The following is an 11,926-nucleotide window of genomic DNA, read 5'->3' as shown; positions in this document are numbered from 1 at the left end:
AAAGTTTAAATATCAATTTTATATAAAAATAATTACATAAAATTATTCACATGCAATTATTTTTATACAAAGTTAATAATTAAAAATTATTACCAACAAATTCACATCAATTTTATCGGTGTTTTTTAAGTGAAATAAAAGAAGTAAAGAAAATGTGATATAATAAAGAGCGAGTATGTTTTAAAATGAGCACAACACTTTGTGCACATTAGAATATTAGATGTGTCATATCTATATAAACCATCTGATTTCGTTAAATGAAAATAAAAAACTAATATAAAAGATTCTAACAAATACAGAATATCTTAATACATAAATAAATATCTTTTAATAACAATACTTTATATAATAATATAATATTTTTTATTTTTAAATAAATAAATATAAAATATATTAATATAAAAATATAAGTTTTTTTATTCATTAAATTAACTATTATGCAATAAAATTTTTACAATATCAAAAATTATATTAAAATGATATTTTAAATTTCAATATAAAAATATAAAATAATTAAATTTTATTTTATATTACTTGACAAATAATTAGATTATTATCTTCAAACTTATTAACTAACTACTTTGTTAAAAATATTATTATATAATATGATTGTTTCTTAAAATATTTATAAAATTTAATTTTTCGACTTTATTTAATATGTATAACGTAGGTTACACGTAACAAGTTTATTTTTATAAATTTGTCTTATTTGTTAATTTTTTCTATATATTTACCGTAAGGAAAAAAAATCTTTATGCATGAATAATGCTATAGTGTGGAGGCTGTAAACCCCGTAAAATCAGTAAATAATTAGTCAATAAATTAAATTTTAATTAAGAAAATTAAAAACGTAAATTTAATATTAAAATGGAATAGAACTCATTAAAATAAGAATTTTGACATTAATTTTAAAAAATTTGGCTCAAAATTGAGCCAAACGGGCCAAACCGGTCCCGTATTGGGCCCAAGGCCCAAGTATATAAGGCAAGGCTCAGCTCTTATTTCCCCAGCAAGTTGAAGAACACGCTGAAGGGAGGGGAAACCATCAAATCCTAACCCCAAATTCAATTTAAATTTCAAATCCACGTAACTTTCAATGCGGAACTCTAATTGACGAGTCTTCTGCGGCACATGTCCGCGGCGTCGAGCTCTACAAAGCCCATAATATTTTAAGGTAAGAAGTCACATTTTCTTCCTCAATTCTCCCATTTCCAGTTTCAAATTTCTTGGGCTTTTGTGTTGAAATTTTGTGTAATTTCGGTGTTTAGGATCAAATTAACTTGGTGGACTTGCCGAGTATTGTCCCAATTCTCCGTTGGTGAGGTGAGAACTCTCAAACCCTATTGGATTTCTTGGTTATGTGTGTTGAAAATTAAGTGTGTATGTATGGGTATTCATGATATGATATATGTGAGGTGTATATATATGGTATGAAGCTAATTGGGAATGTTGGAAGCTTAATTGGAAGCTTTGAGTTGGAAACTAGATGCTGAAATTTTGGTATTGAAGCTTGCAATCCTGCCTAGTGGGTTGCCTTGGAAAAAAACTACGTGGAAATCGGCCAAGGTATGGTTTAGGTTTCGCACGTTTAATATGTAAGGTTGTGTGAAAACTTAGGCTAGAGAACTATAGAATAAGTTGAATTGGTTTTATGCATTAAATGATTAGTTTTGTAATGTTGATGGTAAATTGATGATTAGGCTTGTGTTGGAATTAATGGATATGAGATGCTTGGCATTAATGAGTATGAGTTGTTGGTATTGAGTAAGTGTTCTTGTAATTATTAATGAAGAATTGATATATGTGATATATGTTGATATATTGGAATCATTGTGTGGATTTTATGGAATGGTATGGACATTGATGTGCTAGTGGTTGGTGATGATGGAATAAGATTTGTTGTGTTGTAAATTTGCAGGTTTGTGAGTAGAGAATGAGAAATTGGTGAAAAATGGGGTTTGGGGTATTTTTGGTAAAATGTGAATTTTGACGAACTTCGGCAGTCCATATCTTGCTCTACAAATTTTGAAAAAAGATGAGGTTTGTTTTAAATTAAAGAGGGTTTAACAAGCTTGAGATCGATATAAAGTTTACAGAAAACCAAATTTTGTAGAGGAAATTATGGACGTCGAAAAATTGGTGCAAAAACTGAATTTTTGTAAGTTGCAGCAGAACCAGGTTTTTTGATGTGTGCCCACGCACAAAGCCGTGCGCACACACCCAATAGAAGTGAAAATCCACCTGTGCGTATGCACGTCTCTGTGCGCACGCATACCTGGTATTTTCTATAAAGTGTGCGTACGCACGCCCCTGTGCGCATGCACATGCCAAGATGGGCCTTCTGTTGGTGGCGCTAGCACAGGCAAGGCGCTTGCACACCAAGTGATGTGTGCACACGCACGCACTCGTGCGCACGCACACGATCTGCTTTCTTTCCGAGTTGTGCGCACGCACACACCTGTGTGTACGCACACACTCTGTTTTACCAGCACCCATGTTTTTATGATCTGAACGTGGTTTTGAACCCCTAAACCCCCTATTTTTGCCCTGTTAACCCTAGATTTTACTAGTGAGCTTGGTAATTAGTGGAAGATAGGAGTTGGGGTAACTTAGGAATGAAGAAAGAGGTAAAATATGATGAATTATAAGGAAGAGATGTGAATGTAAGTGAAGTTATGATGCCAAGGCTTTGATGAATGATTAAATAATGATTATAAATATGAAATGGCTTATGAATGATATATGAGATACGCGTTTCCCTGGCCAACAGAACCGTGGTTCGCCACCACGTGTTCCAGGTCGAATCTCGATACTCTGTTGACCCTACGTCGTAAGGGTGACCGGACACGTATAAATTCCCGGGTATGGATATCCCCCAGTGAGTAATTTGAATGATATATGAATGTTAAATCTATGCATAGACTTATGGGGATGCGCAACGGGAGACAGTCTAAAGTTTTCGGACTTGTCGGGTTGGCTGGATAACCGACAGATGAGCCTCATCAGCCATAGGACAGGCATGCATCATATGCATTTGTTTGTTTTGATTGCTATGCATTATTTGAGATTGCCTAATTGAATATTTATATCCTGCAACCTGCTATTCTTGCTATTTGCACTATCTGCTTATTACTTGTGCGTGAATTTGATTGGTTGTTTGTCTCTGCTGAATTATGGAAGACAGAGGGACGGAGGAATGGTGAATTGGTTAAGTGTTAGGTTTAAGGCAAGTGATTATAGTGTACTTAGAATACCTACCCCTATCTATGGCTTTTACTTAGAAATTAAGTTTTGTAATTGTGATAACGGAGCTCTAGGATTGCCTCTGGCATTCCCAGGACCTTATTTATTATACGCATGACACTTTTACCATGCTAAGAACCTTCGGTTCTCACCCCATACTGTGTTGTTATTTTCAGATACAGGTCGAGAGGCTTCTCGCTAGGCGTCTGGATTTCCTGAAGTGGAGTAGTCTGGGATATTTTGGGTTTTCTGTTTAATTATATATGTATATATGTACTTAGCTTGCTCTCCAAGATATTTGATTATTTTGTTCCTCATAGAGGTTACAAGAGAGGCTAGGGTCCTTTTTTTGTATTTTGTGTATTTGAGACACTTATGTATATATATGTATATATTCTCCGGTCAGCCTTGGCTTCGCAGGCTGAGTCAGGAGCTAGTTTCACTGTATTCTTGACTCTCTTTTCGCTCTTTCGTTTATCCATATTTTTAACTTTTTGGTTTCTTAGCTAGCAAGTAATTCTATTCTTTAAGCGTTGCGCTTTTTATTTTGTGATAAATTGTTTTACCGTTTTTCAAGACTCCTAGTATATTTTATCCTTTGTTATTATTATTATATACTTTATTTTAAAGGTCGTAATACCACACCACCTCTGTTTTACATCCTAGGTGTAAAGTTCTGTGTGGTAGGGTGTTACAGAAGCTAATGCAACTATAAAAACTGATATTTGTATTGAAAAATATTTTGAGATGTAATAATGTTTTCGTCAATAAATTAACTAACAATAATTAAATAAAAAGTTAGATTATATAAAGTCGAGAAATTAAATTTCACAAATATTTTAATAAAAATTTAGATTATATAATAATATTTTTAACAAAAATAGTTAGTTAATAAATTATAAATATAATAATCTAATTATTTATCAAATAATATCAAATAAAATTTAATTATTTTATAATTTTATTTTACAATTTAAAATATTATTTTAATATAACTTTTTAATATTATAAAAATTTATTGCATAATAATAAATTTTAATAAATAAAAAATATTTATTAATATTTTTTTATATTAAATTTTTATTTTTTTTATAATAAAATGTAATAATTTATATAAATGTAACACATCTAGTGCGGTATACAAAGTTGTTATACCCTCTTACACATACCAGATAAAAATTGGGTTCTATTTCCGCAGAGATAGCAACGTTTAGTCGTCTACGTCTTGGACCAGAGAGCTGTACTGCCTCAGACTTAACAAAAGTGGGAATCACTAAAATGTTGTCTTCCTCAACCTCAAGGATTACTTTCATTTTTAGGTATTCTCTTCTCCGAATCCCTAATTTTGTTTCCTTCCCTTCCTCTTCATCCCTTCACTCTCATTCTGAGCCCCCATCCCTTCGTGAAGTTGATGAAGCTGTTCATTCCTTCACTCGCATGCTCTCTATGCGTCGCCCTCCATCAATAATCCAATTTAACAAGATTTTGGGGTCTCTTGCCAAGACCAACCATTTCCCTACTGCCATTTCCCTTTTTCGGCAATTGCAAGCCAGAGGAATCGCTCCCGACTTATTTACTTTGAGCATCGTAATTAATTGTTGTTGCAGCATGGGTCGTATGACGCTTGCTTTCTCTGTATTGGCCAAGATTTTCAGAATGGATTATCAACCTAATACGGTAACATTGAATACACTCGTTAAAGGTCTCTGTCTCTGTGGTAGTGTTGAAAAAGCAGTGCGCTTTCATGACAGAGTGCTGGCTCATGGATTTCACTTCGACCAAGTCACTTATGGGACTTTGATCAATGGGCTCTGCAAGACCGGACACACATCAGCTGCTATTCAAGTGTTGAGAAGGATCCCTCAGTATGGGATTGCTCCTGATGTCTTCATGTACAGCGCAATTATTGATAGCCTCTGCAAGGATACACTTGTAAGTCGGGCTTTTCATTTATTTTCTGAAATGCTTGCTAAGAGAATTTCTCCTAATGTTATCACATACAGTTCTCTCATTTTTGGATTGTGTCTTGTGGGTCAATATAAGGAAGCCATTGATTTGTTAAGTGATATGGTGCTTAGAAACATTACTCCAGATGTTAGTACCTTTAGTATTTTGATCGATGGGCTATGCAAGGAAGGAAAGATCAAAGATGCTAAGAATGTGTTGGCTGTGATGACAAAACATGGTGTGAAACCAAATGTGGTTACTTATAACAGCTTAATGGATGGATATTGTTTGGTTAATCAGGTAAATAAGGCAAAATATGTATTCAACACAATGGCCGAGAGTAGAGCATTTCCTAATGTTCGGAGTTACAATATCATGATTAATGGCTTTTGTAAGAGTAAAATGATTGATGACGCTTTGAATCTCTTTGAAGAGTTGCGTCGCAAGAACTTGGTTCCTAACACGGTAACTTACAGTACTCTAATTGATGGCTTGGGAAAATCAAGGAGAATCCTTTGTGCCTTGGAGCTTCTTGAAAAGATGCATGATCGAGGTCTACCCGCTGATATAGTCACTTACAGTTCTTTGATGGATGCTTTGTTCAAAATCAAACAACATGACAAGGCACTTATGCTATTCAATCAAATGAAAGAGAGTGGCATTGATCCAGATATATTTACATACTCCATACTTATAGATGGCCTGTGCAAAAGTGGAAGACTTAAAAATGCAAAAAAGATTTTTCAAGATCTTTCCATTAAAGGCTATCACCTAAACACAAGGATATACAATGTTATGATCAATGGGCTCTGCAAAGAGGGCCTACTTCATGAAGCATTGGCCTTAAAGTTGGAAATGGAAGACAATGGTTGCTCTCCGGATGCTGTAACTTACGAAACAACTATTCGTGCTCTGTTGGAAAAAGGTGAAAATGATCAAGCGCTGAAACATCTTCATGAAATGATTGCTAGAGGCTTATTGAAAAGACACTAAGGAGAAATAAATCAACTCAAATTAATAAATTTTCTGTTGTCAAAATTTGTACAGAACTTGGTAAATTTTATATCTATTGGGTTGGAGGATTTGGGAAATGCCATGAACTCACTATCACCTTGATTTTGGTTATCTCACTGTTATTGAATTAATTTTGAAAATGTGTTATTGGCTGATTTTTGAGTCTTTGTTACCATGGCTATCATGCATCCTGTTTCGGCGGATATTCCTAGTTGTAACTGGTGGGTTAGTGCTTAAGATTTCTTGATAGTAATTCAGAGCTCATGATTGGTCTGATGAGCAACTGTGCTTTATTTGACTGAATCTTCTTAGAATTCTTCTAAAAGACATGCAGTGGCAAGATTAATGACATATATGCATGATTTTCACTGCCATCTTTGAAACAAATACATCTACTAAATGCATGACCCCATTTTTTTGTTAACAATTTCAACATTTTTGTTATTTTTCAAAATCTGATCATAGGTGAAGAAACCTGTATACTAAGTCTGTGATTACGCTTGATGTTTCAAATAAAAAAGGCTGTGCAAGAAGGAATTTCTAGGAATTTGGCTAATTTGGTTCAAATATGAATTATCTTAAAAGCTTTGTTCATTTTCATAATTAATGTTACTCGGCTTTAATTCTTAAAAATCAATTGAAAATATGTACATTATGTTCATTTCCATAATTAATGTACAGTTGTAATTAATGTTATCTTAAAACCCTTGTTCATTTTCATAACTAATGTTACTTAGCAATAAATGCTTAATTGAATTATTTCATTATTTCTTGTTGAAAAATCCTATATAGGGATTATTACATTGTTCTTGTTTAAAATCATGTTGAAAAGCTTTTATTATTAAAACATGGTTTGGAGTTTTGTTGTCTGTTATCAGCTACACCTGTCATGAAAGATTTGGTGATTCTAATGCCTAGTACAACTACTTCTACACCTATTTCTTTGGTATTTTCTAAATCTTCTCTGCATTGTGATAACTGGGGTTAGAATAAAGAATTAAAAGTGAAACAATGTTGTACAGATTGAAATTGCATTTGTTCTTGTAGAATATTTTTGAATGCTAATACAATTTCTTTTGGCACAGACAATATTGAAGATCTCTAGTATGAATTTTCCTTTGTATTTGGATTTCAGTTTGTCCCTTTGAAATAATTGCGAGACACTTGATTTAATATTTTGTCAGCTTATTTGGTTTCTAGTTGAACCCACCATTGGATTATAAGCTTCAGATTCAGTTTTAGATGGAAGTGAATAATAGCTACTTTCACAAAAATCACTCTTCAGATTAGACAAATAAACATAAAATGAATTAATCTCAAACAACATAGAATATGGTTGATGCTGCTATAAACTTTGAGAATCAATCTTAGCTTCATAATGAAATTTGGTTGTTCATGTACTATTTATTGTGTGGTGTGTACTGCATAAATCAATTTATGGATTTAATTTCTTTAAAATATCCCTTTTCACAAATAATTGCAGGAGATATACATTTGATCTTTCGAAGGGTATAATCATGCTCTTTTTTGTTTTTAATTATTGTGGATATATGATTATAGAATGAATCTTAGATTCTTAATGTTATAAAATTTATTACTGCATTTTTTGTGTGTTTTGGTTGGTTTTTTTTTTGGGGGGGGGGGGGGGGTGTTGTGACTGGATGATAGATCCAAATTTGCTGAAATAATGGCGGTGTTAAAAGGCATTGCAGAAGCAGATCAGTGGTTCTCAAGTGTCGAGAACCAGAGACCAGGTAGGCATTGTGATTATGAATAGAATATGTACCAATAACCAAGGCAAGACCATTGGAGTTACCAAGAACTATGAATGCATTGTTGATCTTGAAAAGATGTGAACTTCAAAGTATTGGAAAGAGTTGCACCAAAAAGATGTAATGTAGTCAGTTTAGTCTGATAAATGTATAGTTATAAATAAAAAAAAAAAAATTTAACCATTAACTATTATTTTCTTCTTTCTTTTACTCTTAAACCAAACTCTAGTGAGAAAAATTGTTCAAAACAAAAATGTCATTTCTATTATTCTATGGAAAGTTATATACAAGTGCTGATTCAAGTTCTAACCAGAATGAATCAAAACTATCCATAATTTACACAAACTATCATTTTTCTTTCAAGAACCTCTTCCAATGGATCTATTCTAACCCATACAGGTTTTGGAAGGAATAGCTCTTTGCAATTGAATGCTATAGGAGGTAGCATTTCAAGGGCCAATACCAAATTGTTGTTCTTCTTTGCATGCTCTGCTACTTCATTGTCTAGGGAGGCTTTAGCAATTTTAGTGATGAAAATCAATAGAATCACTCAAAAAAAGGGTTTATTTTTGAGTTATGTGAGAGAAAAAAAACTTCACAACAATAGAGGATGAATATTTAATATGGTTACGTAACTACTTAACTGGTAGATATGTGCATGAAGAAGAGAAAGAACAAAACATTATAGGTGAATATAATCAACTGATATTTCAATTTCTTATCGTCTCAAGAAGTTACACTATGAATATTGAAGGAGAAATGTTATGTTTCTTTAGGTGTGTTTTTTTATTTTATAGGGTAAAGTATATTTTTTATTTCTGAAGTTTGTCAAAAGTTTTAAAGATATTCTTAAATTTTATTTTGTTTTAATTTTGTTCCAAAAGATTTCGATTTGCATCAAATATACTACTAGCAACTAAATTTTAAAAAATTTAAGATTAATCCAACAATAATGCATGATAAATATGTTTAATTTGCTTGTGTTAAAGATTGTTCTTGTGAAATTATTCCTGAATTGGTCATAATTTTTTTTTTGAAAAATTAGTCGTTAAGAGTAAATTTGACGCAAATCGAAAATTTGTAGAACAAAGTTGAAATAAAATAAAATCTAAGGGTATTTTTAAAATTTTTAACAAACTTCAAAGACAAAAAAGATCTTTTATCCTATTTTATATTTTTTTTACTCTGACTTTCATTGCATGCCAATATTTCAATATTTCAAGGTCTTATTTTTATTAATGTAACAAAAGAAGGATTCTTAGCTTCAGCGTTTCTTTTTTAAATGATCAATTAGGTTTCTTCATCACTTTTAGAAATGTGATTCCCATTATTTATGACTTAAATTTATAATTAGTTATTGATAATGATATATAAAAGAAATAGAGTGAATATAACTCTATAAGAACAAGAGAAATAGAATGAGTGAAGAAATAAGAGAGATAAAGAAAGAGAGATGGGAAGGTGGAGACTGAAGAGAACTCTTTAATTTTGGCGGAAAAATTTTGATTTCAATTGCAATGAGAGAATGACATGTGACACATTTGATTGTAAAATTAATAATATATAATAGATATTTTTTAACTATTATTGATGACTTTAGTCACTTTACATTGGTTATTTTATTAAAATAAAAAAGAGAAGTGCAAAATTATGTAAATAATTTTATTAATTTAGTTGACACACAATTCAACTCTAAAGTAAAAAATATCCGTTCTGATAATAAACTAGAATTCATTTTACATGATTTTTATGTTTCAAATGACATTATTCATCAAAATAGTTGTGTTGAAACTCCTCAACAAAATGAAAAGATAGAACATAAGTATCAACATATTTTGAATATATCTCGTGCTCTTATGTTTCAATTTAATTTACCATAATCTTTTTGGTCTTGTGCCATTAATCATGCTGTTTATTTGCTTAATAGATTTTATCTTCAGTGATAAATTCTAAAACACCATTTGAGGTTTGTTTTTAATCATCCACCAAATTATCATGACCTTAAAGTTTTTGGATGCTTATGTTTTATTTCTACTCTAATGGCAAATAGATTAAAATTTATTCCAAGAGCAAAAAAGGTTGTGTTTATTAGTTTTCAACATGGTTTTAAAGGATATATTATTTATGTTTTAGAAGATAAAAGAATCGAGATTTTTAGAAATGTGATTTTTTATGAAATAATCTTATCCTTAGTCACTAAAAATGTCCAATTCCATACACCCACTCCAACATCATCAAACATACCTCAAAAACAAAATCCAGGTAGTCTTCTTTTTGAGTCAGAACCTATTCCTATTGACCCACACCTCATTTCCACTAACCCATCCATTCTAATATTTCATCTTCACCTACATCACTAATATCTCCCATTCTTTCTTTAGTCTTCACCGAAGCCTCACTAAGCCAAGACATCTCAATCCTCTACATCCAACACAACACCATCATCTCCCTCCAGAACCTTTTCTCTATCAGGCCCATCATCACCGACCTCGCCAACCATCAACTTACCTTTTCGATTATGTTTGTAATTCTTCTCTCACATGCGCAAATTTCTCTTTCTCAATGTGTCTTTATCCAATTTCTTCTGTTATGTATTTTTCTTATATTTTTCCTGCTTATAAAACCTATCTTTTGTCTCTGCAATATGAGATTGAGTCAAAGTCTTTCAAAGATGCCAACAATCATTCTAGTTGGCGTAATGCCATGAAAGATGAATTGGATGCTCTTGAATTGAACAAAATTTGGTATCTTATTGATTGTCCTGCAAGTATCAAGTCGATTGACTGCATGTGAGTTTACCGAATCAAACGTAAGCCAGATGGTTCCATTGATGGATATAAAACACGTCTTATGGCTAAGGTATTCACTCAGACTGAAGGTGTTGATTTTTTAGAGACATTTTCTCTTGTTGTCAAGCCTGCCACTATCAGATTAGTCCTGACTTTGGCAACCATGAAGTACTGACTCATACACCAACTAGATGTCAATAATTCTTTCTTACATAGTGATCTCTCAGAAGATGTTTATATGCCTCTACCCCTGAAATTGTGGCAACTCTCCGAAATCAATGTTGCAAATTGTTGAAATCTCTATACGGTTTACGACAATCTAGTTACATGTGGTATGAGAAACTCTCCAGTCTTTTACTATCTCATGGATACCAACAGATTATTTCTTATTATAGTTTGTTTGTTAAATTTATTAGTGCTGAAATCTCTATTCTTCTAGTTTATGTTGATGATATTGTTATAACCAAGATTCTGAAAACCGTACCGGACCGGCCGGTTCGACCAGTTTAACCGCGAACTGGCAATGCAAACGGTCTGGTCCTCCTCTAAAAACCGCCTTAAGAAGAACCGCTGAAGAACCGGTGAACTGGCCAAAAACCGGCTGGTTGGGCCAAACTGGTGACCGGCCGGTTCTGCTGAACGACGACGTTTTATAGTTTTTTTAAAAAAACAAAAAATTAACCCGACCCGACCCGCTCGTGGAGCACCCCACCCCCTCTTCCCCCGACCCCATTCATGCATGATTCATCTGAATCATCTCACAGTGAGAATGAGTGAACACTAGCCACCCTGAACCCTAGCCGCCCAGTCGCCCTCCTTTGTCGCCGCGGTCTCAGGTCGTCAGCGCCACCGCCGTCTCCTGGTCCTCAGCCCCAGTAACCCTCCATCGTCGCTTGGTTCCCTGCCCAGTAGCCTTCCATCTCCATCATCTTCATCTTCTCAACACCAACAGGCAGTAGCCCTCTCATCGTCTTCATCGTCGCGCAGTCCTCAACAGTCAACACCAGTAGCCCTCCATCGACCCCAGGTGAGTGACTCGTCCTCTGCTCATCTTCTTTGTTCTTCGCCTCTGCTCATCTTCTTTAGTATAAGAAACATGAAATTGATACTGTGTGAACTTCCTCTGTGGCTCTGTGACCTTAGATTTATGTTTAATTTTCT

At 33.2% G+C, this 11,926-nt stretch overlaps 1 protein-coding gene and 1 long non-coding RNA gene across 2 annotated transcripts; both read left to right on the top strand.

Annotated features, from left to right (window-relative positions):
- The first annotated feature begins 1,008 nt into the window (after nucleotides 1–1,008).
- On the top strand, nucleotides 1,009–1,760 carry LOC140178991 (uncharacterized). Its single transcript, XR_011872344.1, has 2 exons — nucleotides 1,009–1,174; nucleotides 1,269–1,760. It is a non-coding gene; the product is annotated as an uncharacterized lncRNA (long non-coding RNA).
- A 2,668-nt stretch (nucleotides 1,761–4,428) lies between these two features.
- Nucleotides 4,429–6,335, top strand: LOC140173037 (uncharacterized). The gene is made up of 2 exons (XM_072216947.1): nucleotides 4,429–4,562; nucleotides 4,652–6,335. Exon 2 carries the CDS (start codon nucleotides 4,681–4,683, stop codon nucleotides 6,181–6,183), a length of 1,503 nt encoding a protein of 500 aa, XP_072073048.1. The 5' UTR covers nucleotides 4,429–4,562; nucleotides 4,652–4,680; the 3' UTR covers nucleotides 6,184–6,335.
- Nucleotides 6,336–11,926: the final 5,591 nt, after the last annotated feature.

Source organism: Arachis hypogaea, chromosome 15 (assembly GCF_003086295.3).
Source record: "Arachis hypogaea cultivar Tifrunner chromosome 15, arahy.Tifrunner.gnm2.J5K5, whole genome shotgun sequence".
In the NCBI taxonomy this organism is placed as follows: Eukaryota; Viridiplantae; Streptophyta; class Magnoliopsida; order Fabales; family Fabaceae; genus Arachis; species Arachis hypogaea.
Note: the sequence above shows the minus strand (reverse complement) of the source record. Positions and strands in the feature narration are given on the sequence as shown.